At 39.6% G+C, this 21,674-nt stretch overlaps 1 protein-coding gene across 1 annotated transcript in view; it reads left to right on the top strand.

Moving 5' to 3' along the window:
* The window catches only part of EXOC4 (exocyst complex component 4), a 634,255-nt gene that overhangs the window by 384,151 nt on the left and 228,430 nt on the right, over window positions 1-21,674 (top strand). Inside the window, exon 11 of the mRNA XM_089676875.1 lies at window positions 14,322-14,541. Coding sequence (XP_089533001.1) covers window positions 14,322-14,541 — 220 coding nt within the window. The remainder of the gene's footprint in view (window positions 1-14,321; window positions 14,542-21,674) is intronic.

Genomic DNA, 21,674 nt, shown 5'->3' with positions numbered 1-21,674 from the left:
AAATTCTCCCCATTATTTCTCTTTTCTTAACATGCTTTGCATTATAACCCCTTTGTACTCTGTTTACATGCAGCATGTTTAGCTCACCCGGCACAAACCTACACAATGCATTGGTGTGTGCTGGCCTGTTAGAAACCTTGGATAATGCTTTGTTTTTGCGTTGATCAAAAAAGGCCAGTGCACATATTTTGAATGGACCCTTAAATATTATGTCCTCTTTATTGTGTAGTTAAAGTTAAATCTGTACTTAGGGAACATGTCGGCTACTGTTGCTGTACTCTCCGTGTAAAAATTCTAATTGCCCGTTTCTTAATGGATCCAATTGCTTTATCACTTTTTGCATCACTGATCCAGAATAACTATGCAAATCAGGAGTTAACTATTAATTACAGGTATTTATATAGCTCCAACAATTTATTCAGCACTGTCGAGATTCAGATCATTTCCAGCCCTCAAGGCGCTTACTATTGAAGGTCCCTAACTCTTATTCATACATGCTAGGGCCGATTTAGACAGGAGCCAATTAACCTACCAGCATGTCTTTAGTGTGTGTGTGTGGGGGGGGGGGAGACTGGAGTTAATGGTAGAAATTCACCCACGCACAGGAGGAACATGCAAACTCCATGCAGGTAGTGTAGTGGTTGGAATTTGAATTAGTGCTGCTAGGTGGAAGTGCTAGCCACTTTGCTGCTCACAGAAGCTCTAAACTGCTGCATTTTCCAGTAGAATGATTTAAAATATTGAAACCAAAGACAACCAGTTAACATGCTTTTTTTGTTGAATGAGGTAGATACAGTTGTGGTCAAAAGTTTGCAGAAATTGTGAAGTTTTGGCATTGATATTGAAAATGTGATTGATCATGCCAAAAAATGTTCTTTTATTGAAGGATGATGATCATATGAAGCAATGTATTATGAAATAGTTGTTTGGCTCCTTTTTAAATCATAATGATAGCAGAAATCACCCAAATGGCCATGATCAAAAGTTTTGGCCTTGGTACAGACACACAAGGTGACACACACGGGTTAAAATGCCAATTATAGGTTAATATCCCACATCTGTGGCTTTTTAAATTGCAATTAGTGTCAGTCTATAAATAGTCAATGAGTTTGTTAGCTCTTACGTGGAAACACTGACTAGGCTATATACTGAGCCATGGGGATCAGAAAAGAACTGTTAAAAGTCCTGCGTAACAAGGTAATGTAACTTTATAAAGATGGAAAAGGACATAAAAAGATGTCCAAAGCCTTGAATATGCCAATCAGTACTGTTAAATCACCTATTAAGAAGTGGAAAGTTTGGGTATCTCTTGATACCAAGCCAAGGTCAGGTAGACCAAGAAAGATTGCAGCTATAACTGACAGAAGAATTGTCTGGGATTCAAAGAAAAACCGACAGGCAAACTCAAAAGAAATACAGGCTGCTCTGGAAAAGGATGGTGTGTTTGTTTTTAAGGAGTACAATACAGTGATATTTGAACAAAAATGAGCTGTTTGGTCGAGATGCCAGAAAGAAGCTTTTATTGCATCAATGACACAAAAAGGCCTGGTTAGACATGTCAAGGTGTTGTCAGGCATATTGTAACTGGGATTTTTTGTGGCATAGTAATTGAGTACTGTCCGTGATACTTTTTTTATTTGCACTAACATACAATTTTGAGGACAAGCCTTAGGGGTATGTCCCCTTCTTCAAGGTCCAAGCAGTACTGTTACAAAGTTTTAGCAGAATGTTAGAAGAGATGTGGGGGATGAAAAAAAAAAAAATCACAAGCCTAAGGTTAGCCTAGAGATAAGACACAGCAAAGCAAAAGCAAAGACTGGGGGGGGGGGGAGAACAACACTCACAGAGGGAGTCATAAAAATGTTGGATAATGATTGAGGAATCCCATGTCCAAATTAAGGCCCTTATCTCTTGTGTCAAATAGAATTATCATTCTTAGTTCAAAAGTTTTTCTTTCCTGAATTGATTTGAAATTTTCTTTAAGAACTAAAACATTGAGGTCTTCCATAATGTGGTCTGGTTGTGCGAAATGCTGTCCCACAGGTGTGCAAAAGTCATCTTCTTTATGTTCCTTAATGCTATGTCTGTGCAAATTCATCCTTGTTTGCAACTTCTGTCCTATTTCGTCGCTCACATAAGATCCTTTGCTACACTTTCTGCACTGGATAAAGTACACAACATTACTGGAGGTGCAGCTGTATGATCCAGAGATATTGAAGATCCCTTTTGAGTGTCTGACACTTTTTGATGGATTAATTTGGTTGCACAGTTTGCAGCGTTTTTTATTGCAGAGTTTGATTCCATTATTTGTGACCTCATAATCAGAAGGAAGTTTCCTACTGATTTGTTTATTTCTGAGGCTGGGGGGTTGTCTGAAAGCTAGTATTGGAGGTTTCTGGAATATTTATTTCAGAGTTCCATCCTCTGTTATAATGGGTTGTAAATCTTTGATTATTGTGGCATAATAAAAATCATAATAAATACTGCATATGTGTATTCATACCTACTACTGCTAAATGTGACCATTCCAGTTCAGAGATGCTGGTTGTCAGGGAGCCAGCACCCACTGGTCTACCCTGCTCATTCAGCTGTAAACTGGGGTTCCTGGTTGGCAGGTAGGTAAATGTAAACAAAAGATCCAGGATTTAAAAAAAAAGTCATGATAAATTTCCCCACAATCCATATAATCTATAATCTGCACCAGGAATGGGGGACCATGCCAAGCCATATACCCTCAACATTGGGGGGTGCATCTTGTCCCCATGTTGATGAAGCTGTGGCCTGGTATGATTGTGATTGTGGTGCACTATGGTAAAACAAAATGTTGCAGGGACTTTATTTTGTCTAAACCTTGGGTCTCCAAACATTCTAAACCAATGGCCATTTTACTGTTGATCCGACTTTGAAGGGAGCCAGACTGTGGCCATCCCTGGCATTAATAGGAGTAAACAATGCCCCATCAATGGCATTAGTGAGAGGAATAATGCACCATTGTTTGTATCAGGGGAAGCAATAGTACCCAATCATTGATGTCAGTGTAAAGAATAGCGATCCATCATGTGTCAGTAGGAGGAATAATGCCCCGTTGTTGGTGTTGGTGGAAGGAAATCAAAGAGCCACACCTAGCACCTGGGCCACAGTTTGGAGACCACTGGGCTAAACAAGTGGGTTACTATAACACAACGCACATTAATGCAAGGAAAAACATCTTTTATTGCAAATGCAGTAATGCAGTGCAATAAACCGCAAAGGTTTAAAAACAGTAGTAGTCAGCTGTAGCCGCTGCAGCCTAAAAGGAGAAATTCCAGGCGGCCCTATTTGTTTTTGTATAACCAGCTAAAACCATGAGCAGCCTGATCAGCATTAGTTTTTTTGCTTTCGCCTAGATCAGCATAACTAGATTAAAGAAGAGGTTGAAATTGAACTTGTCTTTTTTACAACCTCACTAGAGATTGATCTGCATTTTTAATGATTTTCTTGTGCATGTTAAGTAAATCATCCTCATTTGCCAAATAATTATGCACTCTGACAAGTAAGTGACCTCACCGTAAAACATCTGCCGCTGGCTTATGGACTGATTGTGTGAACTGCTGCTACTCTGTGTTCAGATGTCTCTAATTAGTCATTCATTCAGCCTGATCTTCTATTGTACATTTTAGCACCACTTTATGTGCTCAGTACTGGTTGTGTGAGATCTGCAGGATTGTCAGGCTTTCCATAGTTCCCAATCAGGAATCACATAGCTAGGATATCATGGTTTGTGTTAATCGGAATGAGTATAGAGGTTTGATTTGTGTGTTTAGCTGCTCTCTGGAGCCAATATGTGCATTCTAGGGCAGTAAAAACATTGTATTTCATCTGTAATTTTCCCATTTTCACTGAAAAATTAAACAAGAAAACCAACTGACCTTATTTCAGCACCCACAACCACCCAAAACCAAATTGCGCTGCTCTTGTGAGATGTGCAGAGCTGCCGTTCATTCTGAATGGTACCCCCATGCATCTATTTAAATGGTTGATCTGGATGGTCTTTTGTCTTTTTTCAGCCAGATTAACTATGTAACTATCTCAGCCTGCAACGCAATCACGGGTGTGGGAACCACAGTCAAAAAGACCATGCGGTTTCCCCGCAGATATGTTTTTACAAAGGTGTATGCGCCTTTTTTTTGCGGTTCACGCGGCACAGCCACGGTTCACATGGCACAGCCACCCATTCAAAGGAGTGGGTTACCATGCCTGAGCAAACGCTGGCTGCTACAGTTGCCTGCGCTTCTGCTGGCTTATCGTGTGAACCAGGACTTAATCTGCAAAAAGTAAAGCCAATAAGACAACATCTGAGTTAGTTCTACAGCCTGTATTTGCTTTAAAAGGATATAGCAAAAATTCAAAAAAGCAAGCACAGGAATTAGGTCCTGCCATACTATGTTCTCTGGACATAAGTGATAATAAGTAATAATAAATGGGGTGACAGAGTCTGTTCGTCATAATATTTACCACTTTTCTACCAGTATTCACGTGCCACTTCTTCTTCCATCTGCAAAATACCCAGCGTTGGCTGGTGACAGAGATCAGAGGGAGGGATGCCAGTATCTCCATCATGTGACAGTGTTTGTGCCTAACAATTGGCCTCTGGGCCTGAGCACTGCATCATGGGAGGAGGTCCCATGTGCCCCTATACCCAAAAATAATGATTATTATGCCCCTTTTAGAGAACCTAGTATCATTTTGTGGTGCTAAATAGTTTGTATGTCATGTGTTGATGATAACAGAAACATAAGAAAAGCTGTCAAATACAGTAGATCCCTTGCAGCCAGCAATAATTGATCCCCCACATAATAGAAACCCCCCAGCATCAATGGACCCCCACAACAAAATATTATTCCAGTAATTATAGACCCCCAACAGCAACAACAGATCTACCAGCAGCCAGCAACAATAGACCCCTCCCTCAACAGGAGATTTCTCCCAGCAGCAACTGACACCCCCCCCCAACAACAATAGACCCCCATGCAAAAATAGATTCCCATCAGTAACAATTGATCCCCTAGCAGAGCAGCCAGCATCAATAGACCCTCCAGCACACCCTAGCAGCCCTTGCTATTACAAACGTTCAGTGCTGGAGGTGCCAGAGCTGGGTTCCCCTGCGATCCCACTGAAAAAAGCCCTGGCTGTAATATACTGTAGTAGCATACATACAGTAAATAAAGATGTGTTTTGTCAGAAGTACAAGCGACTTCCCTGTGGAGATCATGATGTCATCTTGCCTGCCTGTCTACGCCATTCAGAGGAAGCGCTGTGTTCATTGATAAAATACAGTCTCCTGAATTGTGGAACAGCACTCAGCCCCACTAGTTTTAATTCTGGTAGCAGATAGGAAGTCGCCTGTACCGCTTCCAGAACAAAGCAGCACTAGCAGCTGATGCTATTATAGTATATTATATATATACAGCACACAGTGAGCACATCTTTTCTTAATGAATATAGTTTGTTTGGGCCTGCTTTACCCAAACTAACTAAAGAGCTTTGAAACCTGCACTTCTATTTCAAACCTTACAAATCATAAATCATGTGTATCCCAATAAATCTTTAGGTGCCTCCAAGTTGCAAAAATAGATACCTGCCTTTCTTAGACAGACCATACATTGTGAAATTTTCTTTCCTTTAACCACAGAAATCCCTCCCGTTGTGCATTTAGACATGTTCAGGGTATTCGGTCTTACCCTGGATGCACAGGATTCTGTCTTCTCTAAATGCAGCTAAATTGAACGCATCAGGATGCAGGTAAACATACAATGCAAATCATGACCTGCATTTAAATGCATTTAGAAATGTCATATAACTGCTTAGAGTCACAGATTTATCAATGCCAGTGTGAACAAATCCTAAAGTTGCCTAACACCACCCCCCCCCTGCCGTATGCATTGATAAATATTGCTAAACTTACTTTGTTTACAAAAGGGATTGACAAACTAAGATCCATTGATCAGCTTTTCCATGGAGGAAGCTAATTATACAATCGGATGGTAATAATAAAGCCTGACATGTGTCTGCGGATTTTAATAGAATGTCGACACATACAAAGTAGGAAGTAATTGGATTGACAGACACAAAGCCAGTTATTATACCGTTATTATCTGATTGAAATAAGCCGGCAGAAGCGCAGGCAACTGTAGCATAACTAATCTGATAATAATGAAGTCCACGCTCCCAGAAGCGCGTGTTGCTTACACAGAAGTTGAAAGAGGGCAAGTAAGATTTGGCCCACCCACATTTTGTTATTTACCAATTCTTTGTACTGACATGCAGACCAGAGAGGGAAGTCATTATACACTGACTTACCTTGCAATTAATACAAACCCTAAGCAGCCACTTGGGAATCATTTAGCATCCAAAATAATATGTTGTGCCGTTAAATTAATTCAGGCTCGTTCTTAACCAGAGGACAGTAACGTGTTCTCTGCATTTTCATGACAGTACCTTAGCTTCTTTATTTTTTTTTTTCTCCCCACTTTGCTGTTTTTTGTAAAACGAGAACCCATATGCATTAAAGAGGTATTAAACCCAAAAGAAAACCTTTATTATTCTGCAGCTAACCAATTCTTAAATGTAATTGCTGCATTAGTTTTCTATTTAGGCTTTCCTCTTTTTATTTTCACCTGGTACTTTGTATAAAAATAAAGTAGGTTTGTCTCTTCCCCCTGTACAGCCACACGTTACAATCTTATTGAAAAATAAATCTTTATAGATATAGCAACAACTGTCTAGTGAGTGTCTAACTCAGGGGTGTCCAAACTTTTTTTCAAAGAGGGCCAGATTGGATGAAGTGAACATGGTGGAGGGCCGAACATTTTTCCGAACATTCTTTGAACCATTACAATTAAATGCAAATAAATTATTTTATGCCAAGTTAATTGCAAACAACATACTTTTCATTTCATAACATTAAGAGCAACTGACAGCTGAGTTTTCACAATGTATTGAAAATAAATTTAAAAAAAACTTACCTGCACTAATGCGAAGGGTGAAAAAGGTAGCTGGAGCTGAAGTCTCTGCTCGGCAGCCGGGAGGGGAAGAGAAACACACTTCACGCTGGAAGCCCGGCCCTGACGTCACTGCCCTCTGTCGCTCCCAGCGCGGCGCAGTCACGCATGCGCACTGCTCTCAAGCAGAAGACTGTCTGCCACAGAAGGGAGGGCAGTGCAACAGCCTTTTTTATTTATTTATGCACTATATGAATTATACTTGCACTATTTATTGTAATATTATTATTGACTGAGCACATATGGTATAAGTTAGCACTTTTATTGGTATAATTCTAATATTGATTTATATGTCACATCAATCACTTATTATCTATTATCATTATTTGATTTATTTATTTATTTAGATGAGTGACACACTATATGTGATAAAAAACCTATAGTAGGAGCGCGGCACTATAAATATATATTAAGTGCAACAGCCGCATTTACACAGACCAGGGAGAACGCGCCGCAGTCAGACATGCGCACTGCCTTCTGCTCTCAAGCAGAAGACTGTCTGCCATAGAAGGGAGGGCCACATTACACAGAGCAGGGAGGGCTGTTGGAGGGCCGTATTAAACCGACCCCCGGGCCGTAAATGGCCCGCGGGCCGGACTTTGGACATGCCTGGTCTAACTGATAGAATATTAAAATGAATAGAATATTTAGGTAAGCCCTTGTGGTAAAGAGCATTATAGCAATACTAAACACTATATGTTAGCACTGGTTTTCTAAAACGTGTGTAAAAATTTTAAACGCAAATTTGTAAAAAAAACAATTGTGTCTCTTGCAAAATTGTGCTGTTCAGTTTGCCTCTCTGTTTCATTTGAATTTGACATACCTGTTCTAGAGCAGGGAGAAATGGGTCTTCCTTGATTGTTTCTTCATCCAAGAAAGCTATCTTGGTTTGCAACTGCAGACCGATTGTTACTCGTCTTTCTTTATTCTTTCATTTAGTCAGTTTATTAATGTGGGAAAAACATTCATAGAGTGCACTATGTAGATCTGTTTATTCCATATTTGTAATCAGTTTACTTAATCTGTAAGAATTTATAACAAATCTTAACCTGTTTACAGTCGGGTAGAGCTGCAGAACTTTTTGTTATAATGCAGGAAAATACAACAGGGAGATATAACTTGTAAATAGGGATAATAAAGGCAGCTGTTGGGAGTTGGAGTGCTGAGGCAGCAAGATCCGAAGCTGTGCGTCTAGTGTAGAATTCTGCATTCGTGCACAAACAGCAGGGATCTCACTGGAGGAGAGCTATTCCCAGCCTTAACTCAGTATGCACACACAGCTATCAGAGGTGTAATTCATTCTAAATGTTCAGTACACCACACCCCAGCTGTCCTGGAGCTGTCTGGAAAAGTTTGCAGCACTTACCCTGTGCAACCAGACAATTTTTAATTAACTGTTGAAGCTGAAGTGTAACCTATGCATATAATACCTTTTGTTCTTTCCCCCTTTTCTCTCAGTCTTCACTGAGGTTTTTTTCTGATCTTTGCTTTGGAGTAAGATCAAGTCTGGTTATAGGGGCTGCACTCTGCACTCTGATCTTCTGTCAAGAGCCCTACAAAGCAGCGGGCTGGCTCTTGGGTTTGTTGATGTAAATGTTGCCTGCCTTGATGGATGGTCCCTTGCCTCTGTACTGCTGCTTTGACAAGTGTTAAATGAAAAAAACGAGTCCTAGAACCCCATTAGAAGTTGATCCCTGCAGGACAGGGTGGTGCATACTAATAGAGTGTAATGAAACAACTGATCAGCAGATTGCACAGCTAAAGTCTGCATCACCCAGTGACCAGCAAGAAGGACATCTAAAGGTGTGCTGGAATGTAATTTTTTTTTTCTAATGCTCAGGAACAGTAGTAAAGTGACTAATGCTAACCCAAAAGACCATGCCTACATGACAAAGAATAAAAGTTATTGATGGCCGAGAGAGCATAATGGCTGTAAGAGGCAGGCCAAAGACATTATGGATCAGGAGAGGAGATTGATGATGATGAGTGAAGTTGTTTGCAGGAAATGAAAACGCGCTCAAGATAGCTACTGCAGCTTCAGAGGGGTATACTACAGAGATACAGGTTTGCAGGAAATTGAGAGTACAGTAATATGATTCAACTCAAGAGAAAAATTGCTACAAGTATGGGGAAAAAAGATAATGCTGGTAATGCAAAACTCCAGTCAAACAGCTGACTAGATAATTGATTGTTGTTTTACCTACCATTCTTATACCTGGGGTCCTTTTGTTTTGTCGTTTTGTAAGTTGTCCAAACCCTTCCTAAAGTGCCTAACAATATGCTGGAATTCAAAGCAAGAGAGCCAGATTGATTCACAGTGTATATGCTCCCATTCCCTATAATTTCTGCTCTACAGGGCTTGCAGGAAGTAGTATGAAGATAGATACAAGGGCAGTTATGCAATCCATATTGATACATAAATTATCTAAAAATTATATTAAAATGTCTTTGTGCGCTAAAAAGCCAAAATATATTGACTCTATAAGTGTGAACTATGCCAAAACCTTTATGTGATATTCTAATACAAATAAATCAAACCACTAAAACAAAAACTGCCGCGTTCACTAGTGTTGAAAACTAAATATATACTCAACAAACCGATAAACAAATAATCACATTAGTGAAAAACATACATGAGTGGTATCACCCAACAATAAATGAAAATCATAAAACTCATATTCAAAATTATATAATACTGTCCCCTTTTTGAAAATGTGACCAAAAATTATGCAATTGTACTCTTCAGTGCTCAATCTTGATATGCTGCTCCTCGTGAATCATACATGGAAAAGCATGCACCCCAGTACAAGCAAACATTGGTAGGACTAAGACCCCTAAGGGTGGAAATTCATTAGCATCTGTTGTGTATAGGATCCCTTTGTATCTCTATGGGTATGTAACAAAGAAAGAACTTTAATTTGAATTGAATTCCAGGGTGCCAACCTTTCTCTATTTGAATACAGGCAAACAGGGCCCTTACCTGTGCATGCGCTTAAGTATGCCCATGTGAATGAGGCCTAAGAACTGGCAAGCTACAATATACTGAAGGCCTAACCCGTCCATTTTATTTATTTATTTCAGGTACTTAAATAGCGCCGTCCATTTACGCAGCGCTTTTACATATATATTGTACATTCACATCAGTGACCTAACCCTCAAGGTGCGTACAATCTAAGGTCCCCTAACTCACATTCATACATACACATACTAGGGACAATTTTAGACAGGAGCCAATGAACCTACCAGCATATCTTTGGAGTGTGGGAGGAAACGGGAGTACCTAGAGGAAACCCACGCAGGCACAGGGAGAACATGCAAAATCCAGGCAGGTGGTGCCATGGTTGGGAATCGAACCTGTGACCCCAGTGCTGCCAGGCAGAAGTACTAACCATTTAGCCACTGTGCTGCCCCATTTTGATTCATTCATGCATGTAAAATAGAAATTACACTCTTGTTTGTGACTGGTTCACTTCTATGGCCCTGCAGTTTAGTGTGCAAGACAAAGGGAAACTAGTTGGGCCCTTTCACACCTCCAAGTGCTCTTTAGTATGTGAGCTACATGCACACAGAACAGTTTAAATCCAGCAATTGTTCTTGATCCTAAATGCACTTTAGATCATTGTTAAATTTTCTGTTTTTGAGATAGTAACTACCAATCATGAAATAAACTCTATTATGGACTCACCCTTCTGTAATGCAGTATTGTAATCATAACAGTTATACTTTGGGACCGAATTTTCTGAATTGAAGGGTAAATCCATATTATGTGCATTAGATCAGCATGTAGTAAGGAACCGTTAGGACACAATCACTTGAACATTTGCTGGGTAGTACACTTTAAGATACATTTTGAATTCATAATAACCTCTTTGCATGATTTAAAGCTGCATTTTCCTGCAGTTTTCATTTATAATTACTTTTCCAGTTGTCATTTATAATCGCTTTACTTACATTTACCTAGGCTTTCTGCATGTATTCAACTGCTGTTTCTATAGTCATGTGAAAAAGTTAGTCCATTTTGTGGAAATATTTTGCTTTTTCAATATATTTGAACAGGCAGACATTAGACCTTCATTTAAACAGTGCCTATAGATAAAAGAAATATACTTGAACAAATGGCACAAAAAAATTTATATATATACTTTCTGATCTACTTTTAATGTATACTTTCTGATCTAAATTTATGAAAATCTAATGTAAGTTCACCACTACATTTGCCACCATTTCAAATCCATTAATTTAGAATCCCAATCCCATGTTCCAGATTAGGCATCAACAATTAGAACCTCCTTAGGGGGTGTGTAGGTGGAGTCTGACTTATTTAACCACTTCCTGACCAAGCAATTGTCGAATGACAGCTATAGCGCAGTACAGTTCTCGGAGGGTGTCGTATGATGTCTTCCCAGAATGTGCTCCCAGTGGCGTGCACCTGGCGCTCTCTGTGATCGCTGTGTTCTTTGGACACAGCTGATCACATGACATGGTAAAAGGCCAATTCCAGCAGCCTTTTTCCACTTGATCAGCTGTGTCCAATCACAGCTGATCACCATGTAAATACATTTGATGGCTATCGGCAGTACTTTCCTTACGCCGTCACGGTGTGAGGAAAGTACTGCCAATAACAAAAAACTGTCAAAGGAGACCTCTGCACTGATAATCATCCACCCTGATTATCAGTGCAGCCCCAAAACTGCCCAGCAGTGCTGCGCATCAGTCCCGAACAGTGCTGCCCATCAGTTCTGCCTAATAGTGCCCATCGGTGCAGCCTCACCAGTGCCTCCGCATCAATGCCAACCAGTGCCGCCTCATCAGTGCAGCCTGTCAATGCTGCCTATCAATGCATCGACTCACATCTGTGATGGAGAAACATTACATGTTTGCAAAATGTTATAATAGAAACATAAAAACTTTTTTTTTCAAAATTTTTGGTCTTTTTTTCGTTTATAGTGCAAAAAATAAAAGATCCAGTGGTGATTAAATACAGCCAAAAGAAAACTATTTGTGTGAAAAAAATTATAAAAATTTCATGTGTTGCATGACTGCGCAATTGTCACCGTATCTTTCAATAAATGTACCCTTATTATGCCATTTCTTATAGAAAAGCTAGGTATTTTTTTATGAAATTAGGTTTCCCAAAAATTCCTAGATGTTTATGGAATGCCTTCCATGCAAGGACTGTATCTCTCTGAGGATATTTTGCAATAAATATGGGTGTAGCTGTACTAATTTGTGCAGAGAAAAAATGTTTTATTCACTCTGTATATGGTCTTGCATAATGAAGAACCATATGTTGATGTTCATGGATGAAGGTTATATACAGTATCTCACAGAAGTGAGTACACCCCTCACATTTTTGTAATTATTTTATTATATCTTTTCATGTGACAACACTGTAGAAATGACACTTTGCTACAATGTAAAGTAGTGAGTGTACAGCTTGTATAACAGTGTAAATTTGCTGTCCCCTCAAAATAACTCAACACACAGCCATTAATGTCTAAACCAATGTTAACAAAAGTGAGTACACCCCTAAGTGAAAATGTCCAAATTGGGCCCAAAGTGTCAATATTTTGTGGCCACCATTATTTTCCAGCACTGCTTTACTCCTCTTGGCATGGAGTTCACCAGAGTTTCACAGGTTGCCACTGGAATCCTCTCCCACTCCTCCATCATGACATCACAGAGCTGGTGGATGTTAGAGACCTTGCGCTCCTCCACCTTCCGTTTGAGGATTCTCTACAGTTGCTCAATAGGGTTTAGGTCGGGAGACATGCTTGGCCAGTCCATCACCTTTACCCTCAGCTCCTTTAGCAAGGCAGTGGTGGTCTTGGAGGCGTGTTTGGGGTCGTTACAATGTTGGAATACTGCTCTGTGGCCCAGTCTCCAAAGGGAGAGGATCATGCTCTGCTTCAGTATGTTGCAGTACATGTTGGCATTCATGGTTCCCTCAATGAACTGTAGCTCCCCAATGCCGGCAGCACTCATGCAGCCCCAGACCATGACACTCCCACCACCATGCTTGACTGTAGGCAAGACACACTTGTGTTTGCACTCCTTACCTGGTTGCCGCCACACACACTTGACACCATCTGAACCAAATAAGTTTATCTTGGTCTCATCAGACCACAGGACATGGTTCCAGTAATCCATATCCTTAGTGTTCTTGTCTTCAGCAAACTGTTTGTGGGCTTTCTTGTGCATCATCTTTAGAAGAGGCCTCCTTCTGGGACGACAGCCTTGCAGACCAATTTGATGCAGTGTGTGGCGTATGGTCTGAGCATTGACAGGCTGACCCCCATCCCTTCTACCTCTGCAGCAATGCTGGCAGTACTCATACGTCTATTTCCCAAAGACAACCTCTGGATATGACGCTGAGCACGTGCACTCAACGTCTTTGGTCGACCATGGCGAGGCCTGTTCTGAGTGGAACCTGTCCTGTTAAACCACTGTATGGTCTTGGCCACCGTGCTACAGCTCAATTTCAGGGTCTTGGCAATCTTCCTATAGCCTAGGCCATCTTTATGTAGAGCAACAATTCTTTTTTTCAGATCCTCAGAGAGTTCTTTGCCATGAGGTGCCATGTTGAATGTCCAGTGACCAGTATGAGAGAGTGAGAGTGATAACACCAAATTTAACACACCTGCTCCCCATTCACACCTGAGACCTTGTAACACTAATGAGTGTGACACTGGGTAGGGAAAATGGCTAACTGGGCCCAATTTGGACATTTTCACTAAGGGGTGTACTCACTTTTGTTGCCAGTGGTTTAGACATTAATGGCTGTGTGTCGAATTATTTTGAGGGGACAGCAAATTTACACTGTTATACAAGCTGTACACTCACTACTTTACATTGTAGCAAAGTGTCATGTCTTCAGTGTTGTCACATGAAAAGATATAATAAAATATTTACAAAAATGTGAGGGGTGTACTCAGGTCTGTGAGATACTGTATGTCACAGTCCTCCTGGCTCTCTAACTAACACTGTTGTATTGTTGTTTTATTTGAATTTGTTGTTTTATTGTTGTATATTTGAAAGAGGAAAGCTGGCTTGTGAAATAGTTCAAATATGTAAATCTGCACAATTTCATGTTTCTTTTGTATTATAGCAAATCTCTACAGGTTGTAGAAACACTTTTTTCTTGTTATCAGTTCAAGCCAGATGGCTTAATGTGCCAGTGGGTGTGATATACATGCAAAATGTATGGCATGACCATTAAACTCTACAGTAATATTGTTAATGAAAATGTGCTCTAATGTTTTGTCTCTTTCTTTGTTTTAGATTTATTCAAGAGATTGAACACGCTATTGGCTTTGGACAAACTAAACAATGCCCCTTGAGAGAATTTCTTACTATGTACATCAAAAACATCTTCCTCAGTCAGGTGTTAGCTGAAATCAACAAAGAAATTGAAGGAGTCACCAAGGTGTCAGATCCTTTAAAGATTCTGGCAAGTGCTGATACCATGAAAGTCCTGGGAGTCCAAAGACCACTTTTACAGGTACATGCATTTTTTCTCATGTTATGAACATTGTTAAAATGGATGTCCAAATAGAACCTTTTTTTAATTTTGGCTAGGGTGGGAATGGGTAAAAACATCAGGCTTTGTTATATAAAACTTGCTCATTCCCCTCCCACCCATTTACTTTAAAACCTTTTTTTGCCTACCTCCACGGTAATGTATCCCCTGGCCAAGCCTTTTCCATGAATGGAGAGATGATCCAGTGATTGCAGTCTGTGCCCATGCTAATCAGTCCTCTTATGGTAACGTTATCCTGCTTTTGCAGTCTTCTGAAGCCTGAGAGAACCCCATAGGCAATAGGAAGTGTTCATGTCAACCAGATAAGAATGTGGACACCTGAAGAAAAAAAAAACACCCTCATCCTCTGTAGTTTAGACAGAAGAGAACTCAAAGCTGGCACATCACATGACCACTGATTTAGGTACATAAAAGGCCCTTTTAGCTAGCTTTTGTATTTTTAGCCCCATCGATTAGTTAAAGGAGAATGGGGATAAAATCTAGTGAGGGGGGAACGACATTTCCAAAGATCGACTTTAACAGAATAAACAAAGGATAACTTAAAAAAAAATTAGAACTTGTATATGTGTAAATGTGGCTTTAATTGTTGAAAGAACTCAAAAGCTTTCATTTAAATATACTGTATATAGCACAGTCAATTTACTCAGCACTTTACATATATATTATACATTCACATGAGTCCATGCCCTCGATGAGCTTACATTGTAAAGTCTCTCATTTAAATAGATACTAGGGCCAATTTAGACAGGAGCCAATTAACCTACTAGCAGTATTGTGGGAGAACACCAGAGTACCTAGAGGAAACCCAAACAGGCACAGGGAGAACACGCAAACTGCAGGCAGGTAGTGTCATGGTTGGGATTCAAACCTACCACGCTAGTAGGAGTGCCAACCACCTAGCCTTTGTGCTTTAACTGCATATGGTTTCAAAACAAACCCAAAGATTACGAGCCAGTTCACACCACAAAAACGCACTCCGGATGCATTCCGGATACTTTTTTGCTTACAGTTCACACCACACTCTGTTCCGGTGCAGTTTTGATGCAGTTTGCTATGTTCCAGTACAGTTCTGTGCAGAAAAAAGGCATCATGTTCTATTTTTTTTTCTGCATCGGAAACTAACTGAAACGTTTTGCAATGGTGTGAACTAGGGCCATTGGAATACATGGAAAACACTGTGCATGCATTTGTGATGCAGAAAAAAATGTACTGGACTGCATCCTATGTAAGCTAGCCCTAAAGCTAATGTATTTGCACTTAAAATGCAAATGATTGAAGACACACTTGTGTTAATAAATGGCGCCCAATGTTATACTAATCTAGATATTGTTAAAATGTGATGTCCAATAAGATATATGGTCATGCTGAAGAAAAGGAGGAGGAATTGGGGCAGAGTATACTATGGCTATTAAGCCTTTGCTGACAGGTTCCTCTTAGCAGATCACCTCATTTTCAGGATCACAAAGCATTCTGCCCCAGGGGCTAACTCCACTGCAACAGTTCTCAAACTGTAAGGGACACTAATCCTGCAGATTGCAGACCCATAACCTGCTGTACCCACTAGGTGAAAGATGACAGGCTTGTTACTGATTGACACAATTATATCTTCAATGCCGGCTTTATATTCAAATTTGGTTTTAGAGATGCAATCATGCCACCTAAAGTGGAACCCAGTGCTGACTGTAAACATTGTAAGTTTTCACAGAAATGTTAATAGATTTCCCATAAAATCCTTGTTTCCTTAATCTAGCAATTCAGTTACAGTTTATGGCCCAAAAAACCTTTTTTGTCCAAATTTCATGTATGCAGGTAACAACTGAGAGACATGGCATTTGAATTGCTAGTAGCCCATTGTCACTCATCAAGACTGTAAGCCAGCACTGATGTAGACATTAATATCCGTATATGCTTTTCCAGATGTACTTCTCTTCCTCATGCTTGCTCTAAGTGGAATATGAAGGTTATTTGGACTCTTCCACATAGCAGGACATGATATAGAAATGCTTCTGCTCTTCCTACCACAGAAGTACTGATTAGAACTCTGCTAAAGAGTCACATAACATGAAGAGAGCAAGATAAATCCCTGAAAAATGAGATTTAGAAACATTTCAATACACTTGTCAATGTGGTTTGCCTGTTAGTTGACAGTAACATGATTATACGACAGTAACATGAACAGTATGTAGTAATTGAATAACATGTTGTAGATTTGAGCATCCTTTGTATTTGGCAGCTTCAGAACCCGAACACTTGGCAGTACAGCCCATCTTGAAGGGGGATCCTTCAGCCTGCTCATACTTATGTCTACCATAAACCACCAGTATGCTGCATCCCACTTTGCTTGAAACTCATGTGGCATCTACCCGCTCTCCTTTAGCCACCACCCTATGCACTCAACCCAGATAGTTTACATGTTATGCTCAGTGTTGCCCACTAGGAATTCAGGCCATCTCTAATGCTTGGGAAGCCATCATCCAATGTAAGTGGAAACTCCTAACTTTCCCCCCTTACTGGTTTCATTAAGGGAAGCATCTCAGCTGCTAGTCATCTGCAGGGATAAGCAAATAGCAAGCACATCATAAAAGTAGGTGGACATCCTTTTTCCACAACACTTGAACTACACACTGTGTGTCTCTTCCCCTTTCCCACATGATTCAATTCTGTATAACGTCTAGGCAGTATCAGGATTATAATGATGCTTTTGATAATTTTACACTCCAAGGTAGTTCAGTAGATCAAGAAGGTAATTTTGGTCACAAATGTGTTTTTTCTCAAAGGCAGAGTACAATATCCCATGCAAAGAACAGCATTTGGTGACAGGTTAGCCAGGGTGTTGTACATGGAGACTCTTGTGTAGAAATTTTCCCTGGCAGTAACCCATGTTCCCCTCTGATCGACAGACTGTGGTCACATTTCTTCCCAGGCTGACACATTGATTTTCTTGTCTCTGTGTAAACCTGCATGAGTTCTCATTTCTGCACATTCAAGCACTAATGCTGCAGCAGATTGTCAGCTGGAGTAGTAATCAATAGCTCCCCTCTGAAAAGTTTTTGGCTGTAAGACATTTGTTTTTAACCTTTGCTCAATTGATCTTTTCATTATATCAAAAATTTATACTTTTCACTTACATGATGCTGTTTCATTTACACGTGAGTGAAGTTTACAGTGCAATATTTGACATTTTCAACTTGAATACACCTCTAAAATGAACTCAATTCTTCCATAACAATTTAAGAAGAATTTCAGCAGTGGTTATCTTCTATGTTTATTTACAAGGATTTTTTTTTAATTTCTTGGGGTTTTTTATGATTTATTTGATAATCTTTTTCTCCGTTATTTTACTTTGGTCTTTTTTTTTTTTTTTACATCTGTTTTTCATAATGATGATTTATATTATTTCAGAATTTTTAAAGCACCTTTGTCAGTAAGCTATTAACTTACAAATTGCTATTGCAGTGTCATGGATATAAATGGATAGGACTTGTGACATGGAACATAAGTAGCATAACTGTCAGGGCAGGGTTTATACTTTTTGCTTCCCCCAACACGCACACAAAATACAGTACCAAAAACAACTCACAAAGATTTACAGTGTTTTAACATTAGCAAAATAATGATCAAATCCAACCCAAATTAACACAATCACAACCAGTAATTTGTCCTCAGAGATGACATGAGTATAGTACTGACACATTTAGAAAGAATGAGACACAGAGACATAATCCTTACCATACTAACATAAGCAAACACATTCCCACAGAGAAACAGTACTGTACTGCCACAAATGGAAACACGACTGTGGTTTGTAGGTGGGAAAAATTGCCCTGGTAACAGTAGGTGTGTAGGTGGGAAAAAAAATGCCCCATTATCAGTGGTATTGAGGAACCAAAATGCCCTGGCATCAATAGACAGTAGGTGGGAAAAGTGTCTTGGCATCAGTGGGAATTAAAAATTACCCAGTGTCCGTGATCATTGAGAGGAGAGCAAAATGTTCTATTTTTTTAAACTTTTATTTTATCTGTAATGATATTTTCAATAATTTACACATTTTATCAAACTGTAACTCTGTTAAAAATTAACGGTATTGGGAAAAGGCAGCAAAAAAAGTATTTCCTCATTTAACAGCACCATTGTAACCTGTTACGTTTCATAGTCCTTTCTCTCTATGAACCGTTTTTTTGTAAATTGTTTATTTATAGCGACAATTTGAACAAATAATGCATAGTTCAGATAGTCAACCAAAAGTACAGGTCCCATATCAGCAATATACACAAAATGTATGTGACATATAGCATTATGGGAAACCGTTCTTTAACGTTGTGGGTGCAGAAGTCTAATCCATAGAGATTTTGTGTTCAGAAAGGCCACATTTGGAAAATATTCTGAATAGTTATAGAGAACATAAAGAATTGGGAAAGCATGTGTCCCTAATGGGGGAAGCGGGCACCCCACCAGAATTTTTCAGATAAAACTATGAAACGACTGGAGGGGGTAGAAAAAGGAGAAGGGGAAAAAGAGAGGGGAGAGTCCCACTCTGGTCTACAGTATCACTGCCATTGCTGAGCAAGGCTCTTGTACTTATCAGAAAATGTGAATTGAGTCCAGTAAAACCACATCTTTTGGAAGCAGGCCTCTTAAGGATAGAGTGAGTTTCTCCATTTTCATTATCTTATTCAAAGACGTGATCAATTGATTTACCAAGGGGGAGAAGTGAATTTCCATTGAGGAGATGTCTTACTAAAGAATGGCAATAATTTCACTTTGAAAGCTAACTGAAATGCAGTAGAGAGACATCTGGGTCATGTTCAAGGGAAAGGTCTGTAAGATCTCGAATTAGGTCTCAGACACTCAGCCAAAAGGGATGGACCCATGGACAAGACCAGAAGATCTGAAATAGCGTACCTTGACATGTCTTGCCCCTCCAACAGTTAGGGCCCGATTTTGGGAACATGCAATGTAATTTCAGTGGGACTGTAAACCATCTGGTAAGTAAATTATACCCAGAGGGGATGCCTTGAGGTTTCTTCAGGGGTTCCTTGGCAAAATGTTTTAAAAAAACTGGCCAAAACTTGTATACAAGCCAGTGGGTGGAACAAGTCTGCCTTTTAGTTACACAAGGCCACAGGTTTTCATTGTGCACCATTACAACCATCTAGCCACCAGCATCCTGACAACCAATTACATCAGTTGATAAGGAGGATATCTGTTGCCTGCACAGCATCCTTGTTTGACTCTTCCCTGCCACGATCCATCAGTGCTGGGGTCATATTAACTCAGTGGTGGAGAAAAACTGAGAAAGAAGAGAAACATTGGAATACTAGTCAGTACCAGTGAGCAAAAGTGTATTTGCTTTGGAAGAATAAATCACTTCTAACGGATGTCCTATGTGTGTGTATGTTACTGCATTATATAAAACTGTTAGAATTGTTTTTTACATTTTCGAATGGGGTTGCAATTGCCGCCCAGTCTATGGTCATATGGTGGCTGGGCGAACACTTTTTCTCTCCAGGAGGATGTCATATGGCGTCCTGCCCGGAACGCGGTTTCGCATGCCCGCAGGGCTGCGCTGTGGCGAGGTCTGTCACCGGCCATGTACCTCAGACACGGCCAATGACAGATCTGTGGATTGGCCCCGTTGCCAGTACCATGTGACCTGCTGTGACCAATCACAGTAGGTCACATGACAGTTGTATACAATGGATGGCTTCCTTTCATGCCATCCATTCTATACAAGCGTGTCTAGCTGTGAATGGTCACAGCAATCACATGCACAGGCTGGGCCAATCACAGCCCATCTGTGTCATGTGATTAGCCGTGGCCAATCACAGCTAATCACAACAATAAAAACCTGAATGAATTGATTTCATTCAGTTAAATACTTGCTTATAGCAAAGAAATTCTTTACTATAATCAATCAAATTGTGTAAAGAAAAAGAAAATACTGATCACTTCCCCAAAGTAGTATAATGTTACTATGGTATTGTACTTTGGTCATAGTACAATATGAAAAAAAAAATCTTAAAGAAAGAGAAAAAATAAATTGAAAAAAATTATTATTTTTTTTTTTATACTGTCACCAGTCAGTGTCACTGATCACCGCCACGCCAGTTATATGCTGTTTCTGTACTGCACTTTTTTAATATCTTCATTTTATGAAAAATTATGACAAAAAAATTACAACTTTAAAAAACTCGCCATGCCTCTTATGAAATATGTCAGACTGTCTACTTTGCAAAGAGGGGTCATTTGAGGGATATCTGTACTGTTCTGACATTTTTGGGCCTCAACAAATTAGATTGGCTGTCAGTACTTCAGGATTGGTCAATTTTCAGATATATCCCATAGTTTGTGAACTCTATAACTTTCTTACAGACTAAATAATAAATACTGATTTGGGTTATTTTCACCAAAGAAATGTAGCAGAATACGCCTAAATTTATGAAGAACAATTATTTATCTGCAAACGTTTATAACAAGCAAAGAAAAATGTGTTTTTTTCAAAATGTTCGGTCTTTTTTTTAATTTAGCAAAAAATAAAAAACCCCAGCGGTGATTAAATATCACCAAAAGAAAGCTCTAGTTGTGTGAACAAAATGATAAAATTTTAGTTTGGGTACAGTTTTGCATGACCGCGCAATTGTCATTCAAAGTGTGAGAGCTCTGTAACCTGAAAATTGGCCTGGGCAGGAAGAAGGTAAAAGTGCCCGGTATTGAAGTGGTTAAAGGCTGCCTTGGGACTGTCCATAATTTTAAGGGGTGCCTTGACTAAAAAAGATTGAGAAACACTGGTTTAAGGAAGCAAAGGTCTTATTTCTTTAGAAAGAAAATAAATCACTAACAGATAGAAATCTAAAGGAACAATAACAGTGTGTATAAGAACAAAACAGATGATATGCTATGGAAGTCCATCCTCAAAATTCGATATCTTGATTGAGCTCCAGGACAGAAAAAAAAATGGCCTGACATGGCATTTTCTAAAACACGCAATCCTCTTCAACGCCCCCTTTACTGTCCTCTGTCCAATCAGTAAATACGATTAAGATCATGAATTATGCTGCTGTCCTTGATATCCTCCAGCAGATGGCAATGTCCCA

The sequence above is a fragment of the Staurois parvus genome, unplaced genomic scaffold, assembly GCF_062004578.1.
Source record: "Staurois parvus isolate SC_StPar_1 unplaced genomic scaffold, SC_StPar_1.0 ptg000175l, whole genome shotgun sequence".
Classification (NCBI taxonomy): Eukaryota; Metazoa; Chordata; class Amphibia; order Anura; family Ranidae; genus Staurois; species Staurois parvus.
Note: the sequence above shows the minus strand (reverse complement) of the source record. Positions and strands in the feature narration are given on the sequence as shown.